The 23,787-nt window shown below is 40.2% G+C and overlaps 1 protein-coding gene across 5 annotated transcripts in view; it reads left to right on the top strand.

Moving 5' to 3' along the window:
* Window positions 1-23,787, top strand: part of STARD13 (StAR related lipid transfer domain containing 13) — a 381,403-nt gene that overhangs the window by 209,307 nt on the left and 148,309 nt on the right. For 2 of the 5 annotated variants that reach the window (XM_018056641.1, XM_018056639.1), the window contains exon 1: window positions 5,029-5,306. The exons of the other annotated variants lie outside the window; for them this stretch is intronic. In XM_018056641.1, coding sequence (XP_017912130.1) covers window positions 5,138-5,306 — 169 coding nt within the window. In that variant the 5' untranslated portion in view covers window positions 5,029-5,137. Of the gene's footprint in view, window positions 1-5,028; window positions 5,307-23,787 lie in introns of those variants that run through there. 5 annotated transcript variants of the gene reach the window in all.

Raw genomic sequence — 23,787 nt, 5'->3', positions numbered from 1 at the left:
TTACTCCAGAAGCAGTGCATAGTTCTCACTGGTCTAATTAAAGGCTCTGGGCTGTGTGTGTTACTCTAACGGCACCTCGATCTCAACCACTGCAAGAATTTAGTTACCCTATACCCATATTTCCATCACATACAATTAAATAGGATTAAGATGATTTTCAGTATATTCTTCCTAAAATTTTCTCCCTTATCCAATTTCCCCAGCACCCTTTTAGTGCCACAGTTTTCCCTTTCCTGTCCCTCGTGTGTAATAGTGGAAAGAGTTAAAACATCATCAGCTTGGAGATACACAGAAGCTCTACACTTGGTCGCTGTATCACCTGGGACATTTGTTCACCTCTGTGAGTCTTAATTTCCTTTTTGACAAAATCATATCTATAGGATAGCACAGAGAGTTTCCATGGAGATTAATTAAAGATGTGACATGTAAATGGCATAAGGGTTAGCACCCAGTGGGTTCTTAGCTTTGTTACCCACTCTCCCTTTTCCATTCCCCTGTTCACTGTTCTTGTTGGTTTCCAATATTGATTTGTTTATCCCATCCCTGAATAGTCTGAGGGAAGATTGTTCTTAATGACCAAATTAGGAAAGAGGAAAAGTAGGTGAAAACTAAAAACTAGTACCATCCATTTTCCTCACTTTTGAAGGAACTGGAAAGGAGGAAATCCAGCATCTTGGGTTTTCAGCACTCTCTCCCTCTCCGATTCGTTTGGTCCTCACCCACTCACTCACCAGTGAAGAGGAAAACCTCTGTCCACGAGACGCATGGAGAACATTTCAGCCCAGGGAAAATTATCAGCAGTTTCTTGATTTTACATTTACAACAAGCAGAACTGCCCACCCAGTGGTGATTCTTTTAACACTGGGGCCAAATGATAAAAGGATGCATTGAAAGAGCTTAGGATTCATAGCAAAACATTAGCATAAAATAAGATATTAATGATGCTAATGAGAAAATAATGTTACTTACCTGCCTTAAATATGGTTCTGAACACACAAAATGGCAAAACCATGGTGAACAGTTGTATAGATTTGTAGATACTACTCTAACCAATGGGCTTCCCAGGTGGCGCAGCAGTAAAGAATCTGCCTGACAATGCAAGAGATGCAGGAGACAGAAGTTCAATCCCTGGGTGGGGAAGGTCCCCTGGAGGAGGAAATGGCAACCCACTCCAGTATTCTTACCGAGAAAATCCCATGGACAGAGGAGCCTGGTGGGCCACAATCCATATGGTCACAAAGAGTCAGAAACGACTGAGCATACACACACTTTAACCATAAAAAAATAAGTTGGATGTGACACAGGGAAGAAAAAGATGTTATACATGATCCTTCATAGATCCCTTTACTCAGACTGGTTTTTAGAGAAATTGGGCTGTCTTCTAAGTTGTCTGTCTTTTACTCAGGGAATTCAGATTCCCTTTTTCCTCTAATTTGCATAAAATTCTTGTTCTTCATTGCCATCTCCTATGAAATACTATGTTTCACATTTTGTATCTGTTTACATATATCAAAGAATACATAATTATGCTCTTGATGTTTTCAGAACAAAACACCTCAAGAGTTTCAGTATTCATGTGTTCATTATTGTGCAAAGGAAGCATTATGATTTTTTCAAATGGTAACCTGGCCAGGATATACTGCAGTGCTTTAGTAAGAATCATTCCTATTTATTTTTTAAATGCAGCCACATCAGTATTAAACTACAAGGTTGGTACTGGGAATGGTCCGTCTTTTTTTAATTGTTCAGTTCAGTTCAGTTCAGTCGCTCAGTCGTGTCCGACTCTCTGCGACACCATGAACCGCAGCACGCCAGGCCTCCCTGTCCATCACCAACTCCCGGAGTTCACTCAGACTCACGTCCATCAAGTTCATGGAGTTCACGTCCATCGAGTCAGTGATGCCATCCAGCCATCTCATCCTCTGTCCCCTTCTCCTCCTACCCCCAATCCCTCCCAGCATCAGAGTCTTTTCCAATGAGTCAACTCTTCGCATGAGGTGGCCAAAGTACTGGAGTTTCAGCTTTAGCATCATTCTTTCCAAAGAAATCCCAGGGCTGATCTCCTTCAGAATGGACTGGTTGGATCTCCTTGCAGTCCAAGGGACTCTCAAGAGTCTTCTCCAACACCACAGTTCAAAAGCATCAATTCTTCAGCACTCAGCCTTCTTCACAGTCCAACTCTCACATCCATACATGACTACTGGAAAAACCATAGCCTTGACTAGATAGACCTTAGTCGGCAAAGTAATGTCTCTGCTTTTGAATATGCTATCCAGGTTGATCATAGCTTTCCTTCCAAGGAGTAAGCGTCTTTTAATTTCATGGCTGCAGTCACCATCTGCAGTGATTTTGGAACCCAAAAAAATAGTCTGACACTGCTGCAACTGTTTCCCCATCTATTTCCTATGAAGTGATGGGACTGGATGCCATGATCTTCGTTTTCTGAAATGTTGAGCTTTAAGCCAACTTTTTCACTCTCCTCTTTCACTTTCTTCAAGAGGCTTTTTAGTTCCTCTTCACTTTCTGCCATAAGGGTGGTGTCATCTGCATGTCTGAGGTTATTGATATTTCTCCCGGCAATCTTGATTCCAGCTTGTGTTTCTTCCAGTCCAGCGTTCTCATGATGTACTCTGCATATAAGTTAAATAAGCAGGGTGACAATATACAGCCTTGAGGTACTCCTTTTCCTGTTTGGAACCAGTCTGTTGTTCCATGTCCAGTTCTAACTGTTGCTTCCTGAAAGCAACTATATATCATTTCCTGTGTTTCCTTCCCTTTGCTTGGTTTTCCAGAACATATCCAAGGTTTGCAAGGTCCTTTCTTCTTGCTCTCTCTACTCTTCTATACTCTCCCATTGAAAAGTAATAACTGGTGGGTATTTACAGCAAGGACGTTCTCAGCACTAGACTATCAAACCAAAAGGTGTACACAAGGTGGCTGACATCTTTATCTCCATCAGACAGAAGCCAGTGCTGGATCTGAGCTGGGGGAGTAGACCTCCAAAGTATCTAATACTGCAGTGGAGTGCTAAGCCTTTCTGCCATGCATGCCCAGGCTTCCTGCATAAGCGGCACTAGATATTAGATCCCTTTCACTGTCCACAAAAGATCCCTTGGAGTAGAAAAACTCTGATCAAATCCTAAATAAAAATGGAAAAAGAACACCATGACTCATGAGAGCTTCCTTTTCTTTCCTGTATCAATGCTGACTTGAAAACCTGACCCTTACCTCCTCTTTGTATGATTATCAGAAGAGGTTCACAATTGCTATGAGAGAGAATATATTCCAGTGAAGGTCCAAGGGATCTTTATTAAGGTGTTCATTTACCTAATAGGGCTTCCCTGGTGTCTCAGACAGTAAAGAATCCACCTGCAATGTGCGAGACCTGAGTTCAATCCGATCCCTAGGTTGGGAAGATCCCCTGGAGCAGGGAACGGCTACCCACTCCAGTATTCTGGAGTACTCCAATATTTTTGGAGTACTGGAATACTCCAGTATTCTTGCCACTTATGGACAGAGGAGCCTGGCAGGCTGCAGTCCATGGGGTGACAAAGAGTCAGACAAAACTGAGTGACTTTCACTTTTACCTAGTAAGATATTTATGCGAAATGAGCTGTTTCCCAGAATTGCAGACGGTTCCACAGGGAAAGACGTTAGGTCTGACACACACAGCAAGAATCAAGGCCCTAATTTAAGCCCTGTTGAACTTTCAATTGAGAGTTTTTCATTATTAGGATTCGAAATCCCAGGCCAAGCTATATTTAAGTTTGAGTCAGCCAACTATAAGAACAACTTGGCCATATGCCTCTTTTTCAAAGAACTTTATTCCTTCAGCCACAGGCTCAGAATTTGATAACATGTTTTCTATGGATTTTTTTTTTTCCTCTTCACATCAAACAATATTAGAGAGAAAAAAATAGAGGGAAAATGCTAATTATTCCCATATGTATACTCAGATATGGCCAAGTGGAATTACTGGCAGTTTCCTTAAACACACACTCTGGTTCCAGATCTCCACACATGTGGGCACAGACCCTCCTCAGGCTCTACTTGTCAGAATCCCACCCTTTTTTTTTTTCCAAATCCCACCCAAAGGTCTCTTTCTCTGTGTGGCCTGCTCTCATGACCTCAGTCAAAAATAATATTGATTCCTCTAACATTGCTCTTGTGTCTTTTTGAGGCGCCTTTCCTGTAAGCCTGTATTAGCACTTCTGCATAACTTCTCTATTGATCGCAAGCAGCTTGGTGAGAGCAGCTTTGCGTGAATCTGCATTTTTACAGTGATTCCTGGCAGTGTCTTAAATGCGACAGGTACTTTCAAAATATCAATATTTTGCCTCTGGGTGGTTAAAAAATTGGGGAAGTGGAAAATTTAAAGGGGTAGATATTCAACAAAGACGCTGACCTCTGCCAGTCTCCTCCGTAAGAGCTCTCAACCTCCCATGCCGAGGGTCAGGGGCCTGGAGTGTGTTTACTCAGGGCGTTAAAGCATCTCAAGCTTACTCTTCACTGGAAAAGCTTTATTTATTTCTTTGTAATGAAGGGTGGTAATTTATACTCAGAGCTTTATGCTTATGTGAAGCGGCTTTTCGCGTACGTCGTTAGTCACACCCATCTTCTACCCGGCTGGGCTGCAGCTGCCCGGGAGAAGGCGAGCGTGCTTTCCCTAACCTTCAACACCAGAAAGCTTTTTTCCCGTGCCCAGGCATTGTTTTCCTTCTGAGGCCGTTTTCTCCTCCCTCTCTCTTTTCCTTTGAACTCTCAGTGAGTGCCGCTTCTCCCGGCTTCGTCAACTCGAAGGCAGGCCAGGCCAGGGAGGGCAGGGCAGTGCTCGCGTGGGCCTCCCGCACTGCGCCGCGATCAGATCTGCGGGACCTGCCTCTCCCGGGGCTTGCGGCCGGGCGCGTCCCGTCCCGTCTCCTGCCTCCCTGCGATTGGGTCTGCGAGGTCACGTGAGAGCCGAGGGCTGGAATTCTGAGTTGTGGCTCCTGGCACTCCTTTTTCGTTTTTTTTTTTTTTTAAATCGCTGGGTCTGTTGCGCTCTGCCGGGCTGGGTGCCTCGCTCAGTGACTGAGGCTGGAGGCAGACGGAAACCGCCACAAGGGCAGACTGAGGGGGCAGAAGAAAGTCTGCCGGGATGTTGAGTCAGGGACCCCGGACCCCAGCTTCAGGTTGCTACTATCTAAATGCCATGACACCTGAGGGCCAGGAGATGTATTTGCGATTTGATCAGACTACGAGACGCTCTCCTTACAGGATGAGCCGGATTCTAGCACGCCATCAGCTAGTGACTAAAATTCAACAAGGTGAGTCGCTGGTAGCGGAAGGCTGTTGCTAATTCTGATTTCTATGGGCTCTCTTTCATGCTAACCCCATTTTTTAAAATGACTGTTTTCACTTTACAAGATATGGATTTCTATGCCACGGCGCGCATACCTTTCAGAAATAACTTCCAGGCTGCCGTTTTAAGCAAACAGTGACAGCACTTAGCTGCCGCATAACTCAACGGTAAAGTCCACAGAAAACTTCAGGATGGGACAGTGAACCATCAGTTTCCAAAACTTAATGTGTGTCTACAGAATAAATGAGACAGGTTTCCTCAGTACGGATTTTAGGAGCTTTTCAGCAGGTTCCTCACACTCTGTCACACTTAAAACTTGGACACTTGTTTATTTAATTAGGAGAGGGGGCAGAAAGAACTAACTTCCACCCTGCCAAGATTCTTTAGAACACTGTTAGTGAAGGGAGAAGTTTAAAATTCTATTCTTAAGGCCCTTGGGCTGACAACCAAAATCACATTCTCTGCCTATTTGTACGTTTATGTCAGCAGTTACCACTGATTTGTTGATATTGTTCTTCTGGTAAAAGATAAAGGTGTCTGCTAACCTCAAAACAAATCTTGTGACAGAAGCACCAGCTTTGTAAGGCAGACAGGAGAGGATACTGATTACAAGCTGCTAGATGTCCCTTTTTATTCTCAAGGGGGGAAAAAAATCACAAAAACTCTTCATGCTCCAGAAATAGTTTAAAATGTGCTATTTATCTTAGGATAGGTTTGTATAGAGTAGAAAGATGAGCATTCCTAAGAAACTTCAGTTGCCCATTTAAAAGACATACACACATACCTACACATATACAATATATTTATGAAGTTTATAACCAGCCCCTTGCAGACTAACTAAATAGCTAAATTATTATATTGGTGATACATAAATTGACCAGGATTTTCTAGAGTTGTTATAAAAATACAACTTCCACTTAAATGAGTTTAAGATTATATTGAATTTTAGAGGGGAAGCTGGGGTTCGTAATCATGAAAATCTTATTGTAATGTTTCCAAAAGGAACAATATGTATTCTAGTGAGCAGCATTTGATGAGATTGTTTCCTTGGAAATTAGGATTTGTTTTTAAAGGTTCAGGAACTGGTTATGTGTGAAGGATACTGGTCCTACATACCGGTCTGATTTCAGGAAGGATATTATGTCATTCCATAAACTCTGTGTGCAGGTCTTGGTTGAATAGAAACAAAAGTAATCATTTCCCTGTGGCTTGATTTAAAAATACACTAGGCTTAGAATAAAAGCCAGCTCCATTTTAGTTTTAGAGATTTCTAACAATAGTGCTTTACCAGACATCATCATCATTATGGACACAGGGGCTCAATAAATGTTTGGTGACAGTTTGATGGCTTATATAGTCTGTGCTCTGTAAATGTTCTTCAGCATGCTCATAAAGTGTATTATGTTAGAAACATTGCATACAAATAATTTGAAATATCTTTGTAAATCTGCTTAAATTAAGTTATAGTGATTTATTTCATTAAAAATTATTGATGTTCTTTCTGGAATGAAGATTATTTTTCCAGTAAGGACTTGAGACGTTATGAACACATGTATGATTGTTGAAAGTGTATTCTGTGTCAGTGTTTCATTTTGTCTAATTAGAAAATTTGAGCATTCTTACTTTTTTTTTTTTATGCTGGGCAGTGGAATATTTGAAGCTAATGAATGCCTAAAAATTAAGTGACAGGATCATAGGTAAAGCATGAAAGAATTCCAACACTCCAATGATTAGGAGCTTGTTATTTGTTAATAATGAGTTAAGTGGTGAGTTACTAATACAATGTGCAATTTTATCATAAGACTTTGAGAAAGCAGAAGCAAAATGATTTTACTGGGTTTACTGTATGAATACATTGGTTTACTGTAATAGTAGAGAATATTGACTGAACATTTATAATGTATCATGTTCTGCTCTGAGGGTTTTATATTATGTATTTCAATTCATTTTATCCTCAAAAAGTAAATCCTTGTAGGTGAGTACTATTATTATACCCATTTTAAAGGTGAGAAAACAGAAGTACATAGAGTTTAATTAATTTCTCCAATGTTACATAGTAAGAACTGGTATTTGAATGTATCTGTAGAGACCATGCTCAATCATACTCTAAACCATTTTTTAGTTTTTATAGTGAGGGTTAAACTACCGAACCTGTGGTTGATTTCTGAACTGTATATTTCAATCTTTTCTGCTCAGGATATAGCACTGAACCATATTATAGAATCACCATGAGACTTCCAGTCAGGTCCTATTTCTCTGGTGGAACAAAGCACTATGTGTTTTACCTTCCTTGAGCAGTTAGTACCCAATAGTACATGATGTCTAGTTATTTTACTAATGGCCTACAGTCATTCAGTTAAAGCTTATCAAGTGCATATTAAATTAATAGCATTATTAGTTTTTGTAGCTCACTTATTGGTATCTTGAAATGACAGCCACTTCACTAAAATGGTTTTCATTACTCTGCTATGGATATTTCAAGAAAGATTGGGCATTGTATTAATACAGTTTGGGGGCATGAAGACATAGTCTTTCATGGCTGTTGGGAACAGTGCAAACAGGAGTAAGTTGCTCCTCTCTGACCTCATTACAATGAGATAATCATTGAATGGCATGGACATGATTCAGCAGTCGATCCACTCATGGGAGGGAAAAACAAAGAAGGGAAATAAAGGAATCTTTGATGATGCATAGGATCAGAATGAGTTGCTAAAACCCAGGATGAATCTAAACTTGCTCATCTTAGGGTATGCTCCAAAATATACATGCACCATTTCTGTAGCTGTCTCTTTAGTTCTGGAGTCTTAAATCCAATTAAAAGGAGAAGCAATGTTTAAAATAGAATGTTGTTTTGCAGAGTAAAAACTTATCATGTAAGTCATATTGCTTATAGTCCTTACCCCACAGTCTTGCTGAATCAATGGGGAAATTGTTACAGGGAGAGAGGATGGAAATAATAATGGTCCTTATTTCCCTCTCAGGCAGGCACTTGGAGTGGACAAGAGGGAGGATGCAAAGGAGGTGGAGGAAGAGCATGTTAGGCCATGGAAGGGGAGAGTGGGGATTTTATGTCATTAGATGGCTACAATTTATTGGCTACATGTGCACCATGCTTAAGTCTGTACACATACACCTTACTAGGAAAATTCAAATTGAGGCAGATATATAAGTGTGATTACTTGCTTTGTGAAAGAATTCATCATGCTATTAAATGTAAAAAATATGTTAATGCCTTAAATAGCATGAAATGGACCTGATTGCAATAAAGTCCACTGAACTCTGGAAAAAAGAGGAGACAGGGATGCAGGCTCTGTCTAGACACTCTCTCATTCTTTTGCTGTGGCAAGTTTCAGACTTTCACTGGGCCTTCATTTCTTGACAAGGAAATGAGATGGTCAGATTGTGATTCTGGTTCTCAGGATCTTTCTGTGGTTGAGTCAATAACTCCTTGAACTAGAGTGCATAAAGCTGGGAAATTTAAATCCAGAGTGACAAAACCCAAAAGGGAAACAGAGCAGCAATCTAATGTGGAAGAAATCAATGACTTCTAATTTTTCTACATCTTGTCAAGGAAATAGTGAAATGGAAGTCAGATTTTAATTCTACTTCTGATGCTAATTAATTGTGTGATCTGGGGAAAGTAACAACTTTTCTGGGCCATTCTTTTCTTCTTCCATAAAATGAAAGAGTTTGAATTAAATAAACGTGAAGTTCCCATCATCTCTAAAATTCTAGGATTCTGTGATCACAGCTTATTCCTTAAGAGAAAGATGATGCTTATTTACATTTTCCTTATTGTGTCATTCAACATCTACCCAGGCATGCTTCTTTGTTACCTGTTTAACGCTCTCATTATCAATTTACTAGGAACATTAGGATGTCCTGTCTTGTGGACTATTTAAATGTCAGTATAAGCTGTAACTGTAAAGGTTAGTTATAATTATAAAGAAACTTGTAAAACCTTTCTTTCTCAGGAGTCCTGGACTGTACCATAGAGTTATTGTAATGCCTGGCCTCTTACAAGGATTGTAGAGATCACAGAGTTGTATACCCCCATGCTCACAAAAAAAAAAAAAAAAAAAAAAAAAAAAAAAAAAAAAAAAACCCACCTCTCTTCTTGACAGAAAATGTAGAATGTAGAAATTTCACTAATAGGAGAATTAGTGAAAATTGGACTTGCACTTTCATTGACTTTTTATCTGAGACTATTTTTAGAGATAGCCCCTGAACTCAACTAGAGTAGAATAAACTGCCATTTTTATGTTCACAGGGAATGAAACTGGGCATTAATGATGTATTCACTCTCATGCCTCTATCAAGTCAAATGATATGCTGGGGATTTGCCCATCAAATGATATCTTGGGGATTTGCCCAACCTAAGTGGTGGCATTGCTCATCCCTGGTATAAGAGACCTCCACCAACTGAGCAGCATCAGCCAAAATTAAATAATTTTCTAGCTTTTTTTTTTTTTTTTTGGAATTGCCCTTTCTCTGTGCTTAGCATTCTCTTAGTCAACTACTTTCAGAAATAGAGGATGAATACACCCACAGAAAGACAGATGGAACACTGAAAACAGGGTAAGAATGTGTCAGTCATGCTGGTCAAAAGTTCTTTAAAAAAAATACTGTCAGAAATTCACATTTCATGAAATCAGAGCCTCTTTCTATTCTGTGCTGGTGGACTGAAGGGCCTGTTCAGAAAGGACACTATTCAACCAGAAGTCCAGGAAAATCTGTTAAGTGAATTAAGTCAATTAAGTTTGAATAACATTTTAAAAATCATCACATAGTAAAACTGTGAGCAGTCAAGAAATAAGAACTAGAAGGAAATTATCAAAGAACAATATGCTTGTATACATATAAAACTTGAGAGTTTAACTTTAACCAAATTGTGACTTTCATGGCTACACTCCACTGAGCTTATTAGTTCTGAACTTATAAACACTCTTCCCAGATGCAGATTTTGTGACATTAATTGAAGTGAACAGAAATTCATTGATTGATTTTTTCCTCATTTCTCCCCCTCCCCATCCCATAATCAGTGCTTTAATTCTTAGTAAATTTGGGGCACTGGTTAACTCTTATAAAACAAGGTTCCCCGTTTCCCCAGCAAGCTAACCATGGCCAATTGGAAGCACAAGTTGGGGGGGGAAAGAAAGAAAATCACCAGTAGTGGTCTGAGCAATTGACAGCTCAGACTTACTTAGACAGAAAACAAGTGGGTTTTAGTAAACTTCCTATAGAAAGGAAAATGCATGCTTGCTCAGTTGTGCCTGACTCTTTGCGACCCCATGGACTGCAGCCAACCAGGCTTCTCAGTCCATTGGATTCTCCAGGCAAGAATACTGGAGTGGGTTGCCATTTCTTCCTCCAGGAAATCTTACCAACTCAGGGACTGAACCATCGGCAGGCAGGATTCTTTACCACTGAGCCCACATAGAGGAGAATACATTGGTGGAAATCTAGGGGAACAGATGATCGTGTGCTCTGTCACTGCGTCTCATTAGCTGTGAGAATGAGGTGCTGAGACTAGGGAAGAAGACACAAGAAGATAATCATGCGTTGCTCACCAGATCTTTGAATGAAATGAGGATCATGTGAAAATCATCTTGTCTCTCCTCAGGGGCAATCTGAATATGATTTTGGTGTGGGTAAAGACATTGTATATTAATTTACATTCTACCTCATTTTCTTAAAGGATTTGAGGTAGTTCAGAGAAGATGCAACTCAGTTTTTAAAAAGATAAATCTGGTGAAAAGGAAAAATGTAGGTTGATTCAGTTCAGTTCAGTCCAGTCGCTCAGTTGCATCCTATTCTTTGCAACTCCATGGACTGCAGCACTGTCCATCACCAACTCCAGGAGCTTGCTCAAGCTCATGTCCATCGATTCAGTGATGCCATCCAACCATCTCATCCTCTGTCATCCCCTTCTTCTGCCTTCAATCATTCCCAGCATCAGGATCTTTTCCAGTGAGTCAGTTCTTCACATCAGGTGGCCAAAGTATTACAGTTTCAGCTTCAGCATCACTCCTTCCAACGAATATTCAGGACTGATTTCTTTTTAGGATTGACTGGTTGGATCTCCTTGCTGTCCAAGGGACTCTCAAAAGTCTTCTCCAATACCACAGTTCAAAAGCATCAGTTCCTCAGCACTCAGCTTTCTTTATGGTCCAGCTCTCACATCCATACATGACTACTGGAAAAACCATAACTTTGACTAGGTGGACCTTTGTTGTCAAAATAATGTCTCTGCTTTTTAATATGCTATCTAGGTTGGTCATAGCTTTTCTTCAAAGGAGTAAGCTTCTATTAATTTCATGGCTGCAGTCACCATCTGCAGTGATTTTGGAGCCCAAGAAAATTAAGTTTGTCACTGTTTTCATTGTTTCCCCATCTATTTGCCATGAAGTGATGGGACTAGATGCCATGATTTTCATTTTTTGAATGTTGAGTTTTAAGTAGGTCAATTAATAAGATAAAAAGAGATAGATAGAGATATTATATAAAAATTTATAATGTAAGGCCCTGAATAATTATTAAAAGCATGCTGCAGGTTTAGCTTGAGGCTTCCTAATCTAAGGAAAGAGGAAAACATGATCAGGGAAGATTTTCCATGTCCGTAAGGTAAAAACATAGCAGCACAGCTTTCCCTGGGACTTGGTATACAGGAGCAGTTTCTCATAAAAAAATCCCATTGTGCCTTTTAACATTCTTACAATGGATTCAATAGCAAACCCCTTACAGCATCCTACAGTGAAAGTAGGGGCATAACAATAAATTTTAATTCAGTAAAACTATTTGAGGATGGAGTGGGCGGCTCACAACAGGGAGGTTCAGTATGTAATCCTCTGATTCCCTGGCTTGACCTAGAAATAGCATGGAAACTGGAGACAATTTCGCTGTGTCTGAGAACTCTAGTAACATGGATGGATGGATGGATGGATACTTAGACAGATGGATAGTCAGGAGGAAGAAGTTTTTGCGGTTAAGTAATTTTGAGAAAAACTACATCCCCTTTCCTTTCTTGGAAATTCATATTTATGAAAGGCTCAGAGAAACCCTGCAGAAAGTAATTTAACCTTGTTTAAACTCACATATTTCATCATTAAACCATTTTTTACTGGATACCAGGAAGTGACACATGTGAAACCCACGTTCCCCAAGGAACACATTTTGGAAAGTCTGGTTTAGGAAAGTGCAGGGCCAGGTGGTTCATTCAGATCATTTTCTTTGAACATATTTCTTGCATGAATTAATACTTTGAGATTATATCTTACAGAGTAACATTGCAAGTATTCTGTTTTCAAATAAGGCCAACTCCATATACTTTAAAAATCAGCTGGGTAAATGCAGGATATCTTTCATGAAAATAAAAAGGAAGATCCTAACCTGATTAGGTGGCCTCTGCACATTTGCCCAGCAGAAAACTGAAGGGATAGGTATATGGGCAGAGTTAATCATTATAATAATAGTACAAATAATCTTCAAGTAACCCTACAAAATACATTCTACTGGGCCAGAAGAAAGAAATGGTTGCTTTTTAGCTCTGGATCTGTCTAACCTACAATAAAGCCAAAGTTCTAGTTGAGTTCCAAAAGGGTCCGGCATTATAGCAGCTGATTCAGAATATTCCATTACTGCTGGGAAGTAGAGTCACTGCCCCACAGGAAAGAAACAGGAAACTCTTTAGGGGTCGCAAATTCTCCCTGGTGGCTCAGAGTCAATTTCTAACTCAGGGTCCAGTTGTATCCTTGGTTACATAATGTCCCTCTCAGAACGACAGAATAAAGTGACCTGATAGATAATAGGTCATTTTTAATAGTAAAATCTGTTTGGTCCAGTTGTATAAGCAACTTACCAAGTTTTCCGTGAAGACTACAGATATTCTTAAGGTTTTTTTTTTTTGTTTTTTTCCCTCCTGCTGGCAAGAGATAACGGATTAACATCTGCATTATGACTGATGCTTTTTGAGCGAAATCCACAGAATATCAAGAGGCTGCAACAGAAGGCATGAAGAATTAGTCCATATCGTGTCACCCAAGTCCCTATGCCGTAAAGTCATACAGGGTCATGGCAATCACTGTAGAATGGTGCAGTGTAGGGCAGGGTAGACACAGATTACTATGAAAATGGATACACTATTATTTGAAAAGACATGAATTCTCTTATTTTGGAGAAGCTTAGGGTCAAAAGGAATTTAAATGGAATGGTTAGAAAATGACTTAAAAATAGAGAACATGCTGATGCTGTTAGAAAAAAGAAATCAATAGAAATACATCTAAAATGTCTTGCTAGGCTCTCAAGTGACTTCCCTCACAAACCATAGGAATCCTAACAATTGTAGAGGTCTGACAGGCTTAGCTGACTAAAATGCCAGTGTTTTGCATTGCCACATCTCTAACATTCTGATAAAACACGTAGAGGAGAGAGTGGAGATTGTAAAGGAGCTGGCAGTCACCAAATAACTAATCTACATGTCAGTATCTTGAGCTGAAGAAGGCATTCTCTCCCTGCATTCCTACTCTCCTCTTCCTGGTAATTTCAAAAATCATGCATATGGATGCCAAGAACCTTTGATTAGTATTCCATCTCTATAAGTGAACAGCGGCATTTCATACACATTTGTATTCACCAGAGGGCACACTGGAAAGAAAAATACAGTAGTCATAAAATCATTTTCCTCTGAAAGTTTTACTATCCCCAAATTATCTATAATATTTAAAATCGCTATAAGAAATAAGAAAGACTCACAATTCCAATGACAATCGCATTCCAACCATTCTTATCTAAAGACTAGGGCTCAATATAAGAAAATATAGTAAGCAAACATCCATGTACATTTGGCCCTTCAAGGTACTGTATGAGCAAATGAATAAATTATGTCCTGTATACCAAGTTTGCTAAGGCAGGCATATCTATCTACTGCCCCATTTTTTGTGTCCTCAGAAAGTGTCCCCTACAAAATCTGAAACAAAAGGTGTATGTGTTGAGGGGGGCAGAGGGGTTGTTGTTATTATTTTGTTTTTTATCTTAAGCCATAATGAAAATCATTGTCATTCCCAGTTGTGGTTTCCTGGGCACAGCAGTTACTCTCTCAGTTGCCCTGAACTGACCTGAAGTGGTGGGTTTAGGCTGAGTTTCAGCTCATAAAGATAAATAGCAAAGTCTGTTGATCCCCACCTTCCGCCAATAAAAGAGGCAGGAGATGTTCCTGGCTCTGGAAACGACTTGGTGGTAAACTGTGAAGAGGAGAGAGAGCAGCAGTGCTGGGGGAAAGGGGGCTGTGCTTTTGCTAGACTGGAGTGAAGGCCAGGGAGGTCATCAGGGTGGGAGTGGGGAGGGGTGGGAGCAAGGTTCTAGACAAGCCTCACTGGCCAGTCTGTAGATGGTTATATCTACAGAGCTGATGGCTTTATCTGTAATATATGAGTTCCCCTGTCATCATGTGATTTTTTTAAACTATTAACTCTGTGCTTGCTAAGTTGCTTCAGTCATGTCTGACTCTTTGTGACCCTATGGACTGTAGCCTGCCAGGCTCCTCTGTCCATGGGATTCTCCAGGCAAGAATACTGGAGTGGATTTCCATGCCCTTCTGCCAGGGGATCTTCCTGACTCAAGGACTGAACCTGAGTCTCTTATGTCTCCTGCATTGGCAAGTGGGTTCTTTACCACTTGCGAGTTAACTGAGATTTTTCTTAATTTTGTAGAAACTTCAGTATTACAGTGGTCTCTGCACAGAGGAATTCATAGAAAAGAAATGCCGTAAAATGTAAATAAACTTTCTAATGACCAGTTGGCAATTTGAAAATTAAGCACTCTGTTTCTCAAACTAATTCAAACAAGTTATTTAAGAGGCCTTCATTGCCCATTTCATCTAAGACTTTCATTCCTTTTCATTGAGGGCTGTTCTTCATAATTGTTGAATTCCTCCATGATGAAAGACTGCATATGAATGTGATCATTAACATTTGTGGAAATTTGTCCTTAAGAGTTGAATGGACTAAGTCAACATGGATTCTTTTGCTTCATTTGTTTATGGATTATATGTAGTCTTAGGTCCTCCTCCATTTTGGTAAACTAAAATGTTGATAACTAAACAAGATTAGTTATTAATAACAGTTATTAATAATAACTAAACAACATTAACTAAAATGTTAATCTTGAACTTTGTAGAAGCCTTGTCTTGTAAGATTAAATATTTGATGTCTACATATGGCATCCTGGAAACCCTGCAGAGCTATTATAATTGTAGTGTGTTCACTGGTAGAATGCATGAGTTTGTGGAGCAGGCCCATGTGCACTGTCGTTTTGAATAAGTGTGTAAGATAGTCCTAATCATCTCAAATTAGGAAGCCGTGTTCCCTGGAATCTTTCAGAGACCTGACAGATACACATGCAACTTTCCTACTTTGAAATGTTTCCAGTCTCCTTTTCCCAAGTTGTTCCTTTGGAAGCAGATTAATTCTCACTTGGTGTTGCTGTACGGCAAAGCACATTTCCGTGAGTGGACTCTATCGATAAATATAGACTCACTTGATCTAATGAGGAAACTTGGCAGTGAGCAATATGGTTGTAAAACATTAACTAACTGGTAGGGTAGAGATGGTTTCAGAGTCCAGCTTTTTTCTTTCCCCCTTCCACGTAGAGTAAAATTACTTCCTCACCTCCAGCTCTATAATTGACACTGTTTTGTGGAGCCATTCTATTTCTGTTTCACATGAGGTTTCTCCTCTCTCTCTTGTCTCTGTGTCCCATCGTTGGTTACTTGACTTCTCTGTGGACACTGCAGCTTCTATTCTATTTTGTTCCATAAGGCAGGAATGACATGGAATGGAGACAGGTTCTTTTCAGCTCATTAACTGTCAGTCACGCTGCCTTCTGACTGTTGGAGTCTACGCAGCTGTGTCCCGCGGTACGGGCGAGCCATGCCTTCTGGGCTGAGCAGAACTTTTCCACTGGGTCACCCAAGTGAAAAGGAAAGTGTAAGTCGGGGTTTGTCATGGAGAGGCGACAGAGTTTACTAATGTTTCTATGCATTTAGATCAAATATTCGGGTCTGGGATTGATGGCTTGACTTTTTATAAATTTTATGGCTCAAATTTTAGCTCTTGAAATGTTTACAAAAATTTCAAAACACTAACAGTATACTTATACCCACATTTATTGAGGGTTCCCTATTAGGTACCCAGGACTGTTTTCAGCACATATATTACTATTTCATTTAATTTTCATGAAGACACGAGAGTTAAATTTACTAGGAAGGCCTAACATTCAAGGCCTTACACTTACAGGCCTTCATTTTTCAGATGAGTAAGCAAAGACTCGGAGAGTTAGGTAACTTTCCCAGAGTTTCCCAGCAAGTAGGTGGCAGAGCTGGGCTTTTAACTCAAGTCTGTGTGATTCTGAAGCCCACGTCATTCACTGCAGAAAACTCCAGCAGCCTTACAATTATGTAAACGAGTCTGCCTGGATCCAAGCAGCGTGTTTTGTTTTTATCGTCACTTTGGACCTTGTCTGTTCCCTGCACCCCTACCCCCACCCCCAGCCCTGGGCTCAACCAGCCCCTCAGGTTGTTGGAGGACTTTACCTCCAAAACCAGCAGCAGTTTCTCGTGATCATCCTGCATACTAACTGCCCTCCTGCCACCCTGTTGAGGGCTGGCTGCTCTTCATCATGGACGCTTTGTCCAAAGTAAACGTTGGGGCAGCAGCATTTGGCCTTTGGCAAGGAATCTAGCAAGATTAGGTAGGAGCAAGCATAACAGAGGGAAAGAACAGATTCCTCAACCCCCAACCTCCTTTCCCTACTTCTGATCCTGCAAAATGCCACGCTTCTTCCTAGAAAGTGCTGAGGGTAGATGTTGTAGGCCCGCAGGTTTCCCCAGGGTTCTTAGGGCCCCGGAGCTCAGTGGCTCACGTGATCTTCACCGTGGGCCTTTGCAGGTGGGAATCCAGGTGGGAAATAGGTCAGACCTGTGGTATTCTCCAGACTCTAGACCTCTAACTCACCAGTTCTATACTGGAAGGAAAGCCTATGTTAAACCAGGGTTTCCATTTCCAAACAGAAGCCCTGGATGGAGATTTTTTTTTCCCTCCAAATTTCGCAGTTTTGACCTCAGTCATGGCTGAGGCCTGCAGACCAGAATAGTCGCAGTTGTGCTCTGCGCTTGTAGCTGGAGAACAGTAGCCAGTCAGAAGAAAATATCAATGTTCTGCCAACTTCTGCTGTTTGTGAAATTTTGCCAGAAGCAAAAACAGGATCAAAAATAATAAACAGACCTCCTCCCTTGTTGCATGACTGCTATTTACATAAAGAGATTGATGAACTGACTGTGCTTGTGTGAGTGCTCAGGGAAGGGAGTTTCTAAGGAGAAAAGGTTAATTCTTTGGTAGTTGATTGCATGTGATTTGAGGTTTTCTCAGATAATTGGTTTTTAAAGAAATAACCCATAGTATAGATCACCCTGCTTCTTCAATACAAGCAGTGTATATCATGGGTGAAACAACCAGACACACGAATTATGTGCAACTGTAAAACTTTACAGTGAAAATGAATCTTGAGAGCAAAGGACCACCATGAGTCTTAAGTAGAATAGAGATGTTTCCAGTGAAAAGAGAAACCTGGACTGTAAGGCAAGCTTGGGGAACTGGAAGGCAGGAGGCTGGGTTCTAGGACAACTTTGTCGTGACCTGATGACCACAAATACTTTTATTTAATCTGTCAGTGCCTCAGTTTCTTCATCTATCAAATGGGAATAATATACTACCTCCTGCTATCAGCAATATCACCAAGAGAAAAAAATCAGTGTGAAATCAGTTCAAACAGAAGTTGTCATCCTCAGTTCTGGCATGGCTAAGTGATGTCAGGGCACCTGTTAGGGATCTCTGGACCTGAATACAGGCCCAAACACAAGAGCCGTATAAAGCAAGCCCCAACTCTTTAGTTCTCAGCTAGACACAAAACATCACCACACTTGCTTCTCTTCCTTGAATAATAATTTATATCCCCCTCCAGGATATGAAAATAATGAGCCACTCTGTGGTCTTGTTTTGTTTTTAGTTGTTTTCCAAATAGGCAAGGTATACTAATTCTTAAATTAATTTTATATTTTCTTTTTATATATTTGATGTGCTGTGAGGGAATCTATATCATTAATTAGGATCATTTTAAACTCCACTTTCTCTTATTTTTCTGCCTTTCTGAGATGTCAGAAATTTTACGTCATATTTTTTACTCAGCTAATTCACTTTTACAGAATAATTTCCCATTGTCATGAGCAGAATAAAACCTTCTGAAGTGAAAGATACGGTGTGACAGACTTGGGGACTTTGACAAGTCAGTGTGTCATAGATCATATGCTTTCCATGTTAAGAATCTCCAGTATAAACTGGGCTTCCTGCCAAGGCTAATGGGCAATGTGGATGGTCCTCTTAGGCAGGATAGCCTGGTGTGGCTGTCGAGCTGGAGGCCTGAAAGATCTTAACCATGGTCCCAGCAGACTGCCTGAGTCCGAGAGGCCTGAAGGAACCTGATGTCATGTGCCCAGATTATCTGATGAAGGAAGGATGTGCCCAGTGCTTTCCTGGGACCTTGCCAAGCACAGCCTGGCCTGCGTAGCCTTAGGAAAGAAAGGTGAAAGCAGGCACATTTTTACCAACATTTAAGATGTTGGGGGATTGTCCCATAGTTTTGATACCAGGTTTTTGTTTGTTTTGTTTTCAGTGTTTGAGTGTGCTGATGATGTTAGATTCTAAGAAGAAGGGCAATTACTAAGCTGAGACCACTGTGAAAATCTTGTTGAATACTCTGTAGTTTTTACTTGGAAAGGCTGAATGTCCTGAGTACAGTGGCATTTGAGGGGTACCTTTATGAATTAAGAGGAAGGAGCATGTTTGATGGAGAATAAACCAAGCCTGTGAAGGCTTCCTAAAACCTTTTCTCCAGCAAAACTGGCTTATTTGAACTAAAGAGTTGGGACTTGCTTTGTACGGCTCCTATGTTTGGGCCTGTTCTTATTGATTTGCATCTTGCATATGAGGGTGAGACTAGCATCTCTCCACCACCACCCAGATTCATGATGCTCTTAAGTTTCTCTGTGGCCTTTATCTTAGCAGAACACATTTCTTGATTCTATCTGGCTCTGCTCAACGATTAGCCATTTAAATAAATTATCTTGTCTTGTGATTGATACAAATAACTTGACATGGGACTTAGGAAGTCTTCAGAGCCTTGATTTATGAGAGAAAGATTCTCTCAGACATCCTTCCTTTGGCTCTGGGAGGCTGTGTAGCTTGCAGGTGCAATGTGCAGTGAACGAAAACCTGGGCTTTGGTGTTTCCTGGACCTGAGTTCAAATCCTAGTTCCAGCATGGATTGGCTCTGTGATCTTGAGCAAGTTCTATGACCTTTATATGCCTGTTTCCTCATTTCAAATGGGAATAAAAATAATAGCATCCACGGCCTGGAGTTGTTATGCAATGAAATATAAAGTGCTTATCACAGAGGCGAGTGCAAAGTGCACTTACTCAGGGCTCAATGTACATTCGTTTGTCTGAAAAGGAAACAGAATGGAAACAGAAAGTGGTCCATTCCACTGTGGATTAATTCCTTGTGAACAACTCATCCAAGAACACGGAACTCTCCCTTCTGGTGAAAAGCGCATTGTTGCTCTTCTCAGTTCTCAAAAAGTCAGGGTACATAATTTACAGAGAGCTTACCCCTGCGCTAACACTGTGACACTAGCATTTGTGCTCCCCCTGGGAGGACTGGGTTGGTGGAGAATTTCTTGTGAAATCATCTTTTGTAACATTGCGATAACTAACACAAATATTTAAGAGAGGCTACATTTTGGGAATGAGTATCACTTCCTCTCCATCAGTTACACTAATGGAGACTCTAACTTAGTCAGTATTTCAACAAATAACTGTTCAAAGTCAATTGCACAATCTTTGCTGATATTGAGTGTGATGGAAAATTGTCAATATATAAAGCATGATCACTGCCCTCAAGGAGATTACAGTTAAGTGAGCTAAGACATAAACTATCATTAACACCGACAGTTCAAAAGAATGACTAACAGGTTATCAAAACATAGGCATTTATATTGAGTGCATTGTCAGCAGGGCTGTAATATAAGGAAAAAAGGTTATTGGGCCTGAGCTATGGAAAGAGACTGTGTTTCCACTGGGCAAAAATCAGAGGAACTCATTCTAAGTAGGGCAGCAGAATGAATTGAAAAGTAAGATTTAAGTAATTAAAAATGTAGTCCATGCTACTGTATAGTTGGGGAAGGAGAGGGTGGGACAAATTGGGAGAGTGGCATTGAAACATATACACTGCTTATGTAAAACAGTCAGTGGGAATTTGCTGTATGACACAGGAGCTCAAACCTGGTGCTCTGTGACAACCTAGAGGGGTGGGACACAGTGGGAGGTGGGGGGGAGACTCAAGGGGGAGGGGACATAGGTATATACCTATGACTGATTCATGTTGATGTATGGCAGAAACGAACACAATATTGTAAAGCAATTATCCTCCAATTAAAAATAAATTTAGGAAAAAAAAAAAAAAGCTGACAATTAGCTACTACCAAAAAAAGAAAAAGAATGTAGTCTGTCCTACTGTACAGCACCAGAAACTATATTCAATATCTTATAATAAACCATAATGTAAAAGAATATGAAAAATATATGTAACTGAGTCGCTTTGCTATACACCATAAGCTAACACAGCATTGTAAGTCAACTATATTTTTAATTAAAAAAAAAAGTGAGTGGTTGTAGGAAATGAGATGATACGGTTGGAAAAGAACTCTGAGGCCAGACTTCAGTGAATTTGAAATTTCTGTGGTAGGTAATGGGGTGCTACTGAGAGAATGTGAGTAGAGAAGTAGTTGGTTGTAAGCAGTTGTTTAGAAACATAAGTAAGTGAACATGGGTTTGAAGTTGTCAGAATTAATGGAGAGAGCGAATGATAATCAAGGAGCATGTATTTTGGCCAGACTGTGTCTAGGCATGATAAATAATTGTCTCATTTAATTCTCCTAAGAGTAGGTACTGTTGGTATTCCTATTGTCAGTTCAGTTCAGTTCAGTTCAGTCACTCAGTCGTGTCCGACTCTTTGCGACCCCATGAACTGCAGCACGCCAGGCTTCCCTGTCCATCACCAACTCCAGGAGTTTGCTCAGACTCAGGTCCATTGAATTGGTGATGCCATCCAACCATCTCATCCTCTGTTGTCCCCTTCTCCTCCTGCCTTCAGTCTTTCCCAGCATCAGGGTCTTTTCCAATGAGTCAGCAAAAGGCTAAATAATTGAGACCCAGACAGGCTAAAGTTACTTGCTCATATTTAACCCAAATGACTAGGACTTGAACCCAGGGCTCGCTGACTCTATCTTCTTCCACAGCTCAAGCATTATAGTTTAGTTTTGTTGTTACAGTGATTACCTTACCCCGACGGCTGAGGATTTTAACTGTGGTGATAAAGAAATGATAAACGTAGGATTTAGCTCCGTAACTTTTCAGAATAGCAGAATATTTACAAGCCCTTAAAACTTTAATGTTCCCAATTACCAATTTATCTCTTCATGTCTTTCCCCTACTCACTATGTTAAGAATTCATTGGTTTGAATTTATTACTATATCTTCTACTAGAGATTTTTATTCTACTTGGAGATACCTGTCAAGTGATTTATATTATCAGTGACTCTTGCTCAGTAAATTCTGGGTCAGCTTACAATGGAAGTTTCCCTGGATTTTAATTGAATTATCTGATAAGACTATACATATTCAACTATTTACTAGTAAGGAATAAATAAAATTAAGTATTAATATGAAATGAATTTAATATAAGCAATAAAGAGATTTAAATTTTGAACTCCTGTGTGTGCATGCTCAGTCGTGTCTTGCTTGTTCGGACCCCATGGACTGGAGCCCCACCAGGCTCCTCTGTCCATGGTATGTCCCAGGCAAGAAGACCAGAGTGGGTTGCCATTCCTTCTCCAGGGGATCTTCCTGATCCAGGGATTGAACCCGTGGCTCTTGCGTCTCCTGCATTGGTAGGTGGATTGCTTACCACTAGTGCTACCAAACCCCTAGACATTGCAAATTGGCTTGGATGATTTCATTTTTCAAAGAAAGGCCTTTTAAAGAGTATTATATACCTAAATACAAACAAAATTTAGTGCCTAATTTTAGAAACATGAATAAACCAAAACACTAGTTGTATTGGGCCAATTTGCCAAAGTAGTTTGAAACCAGATTAATTTGTAGAGTATCCAATAAACAAATGGGTCCATAGGGCGCATGATCTCATTTATACTAAATTCTTAAGCAGTCAGTCATTATTTTATAAAAAAATAAAAGAATTTCAAATATGAACTGTTCTAGAAGTAATTTAAAGATGTTTAAATATTTTATGAAGTATGAAATCGCACATAGTAGCCTCAGGCAGGCACCCCACTGGTACTGAATAAAAATTCTCATATAGAGGTTTTTTTTTATAAGAGCTATTAATATAAAGTTTTACTTCTTTGCCTGAGTTGTAGTTCCTATTCTGAATCTAGCCACAGGTTAAATTGCAATTAAATGAAATGCCTAAAGAGCCCCCAGGGGACAGAGTTTGTGTGCTTACTCGGATAATGTGCAAATAATACTGAATTTTCTGCTAGAAAGCACCATTCTATTTTTTCAACACACTCTAGTCTCTTAACTCCTGTTTAGAAAACAACTTTTCACCATTTCTCTCAAGTCGTCTGTTTCTCTCCTTTATCAAGATGACTGTCTCTATATATCAAGATGGGCAAAAGGTCATGGTGAGTCAGGCAAAGCCTCTCTTCTCAGAAGGTAATGGCCACACTTATTCCCATGACCTCTCCCAAGAAGCAAAAACTAGAGGTCATGGTTCAAACTCTGGGTCAGCGCCAGCTTATTCTCTAGGACAGCCTACTACTGACCCAATTACCAGTTCCTGAAGGTAATGGCTTCCCAAGGGAGTGTCCTCCTTTCAGGGTTCACACTTAACATTCTTGTCTGATAGTTACACATAAACCTGATTCTCCCTTTCTTGCTGATCAATCTGCTCTCTATGTGGATGGCATGGGAAAAATCGCAGCCTCTACAACTTCCACGCCACAAGACAGACTTCTAGATAGCACTGGTGAATGTGTGGCCTTAAGCTCCTCACCATGCACAATGGAAACCTATTCTGTTTCTGGTGCAGACCCCAGCTGAGCTGATCCTACAAGACCCAAGTTCGCCAGTGAATACATTCATTGAGCGGCAGTGGTTGAACTCATGAAGGTATGTAACTGTGGCTGTATAACAAACCACCCCAAACTTAGTGGCATTAAATGACCATTATTACGCTCATAGGTTCTGTGGGTCAGGAATTTGGAAAAGATACAGTAAAAATGGTTTGTCTCTGCTCCATGATGACTGTGACTTTAT

This window comes from Capra hircus, chromosome 12 (genome assembly GCF_001704415.2).
Source record: "Capra hircus breed San Clemente chromosome 12, ASM170441v1, whole genome shotgun sequence".
Taxonomy (NCBI): Eukaryota; Metazoa; Chordata; class Mammalia; order Artiodactyla; family Bovidae; genus Capra; species Capra hircus.
This window is presented reverse-complemented; position numbering and strand designations above follow the sequence as displayed.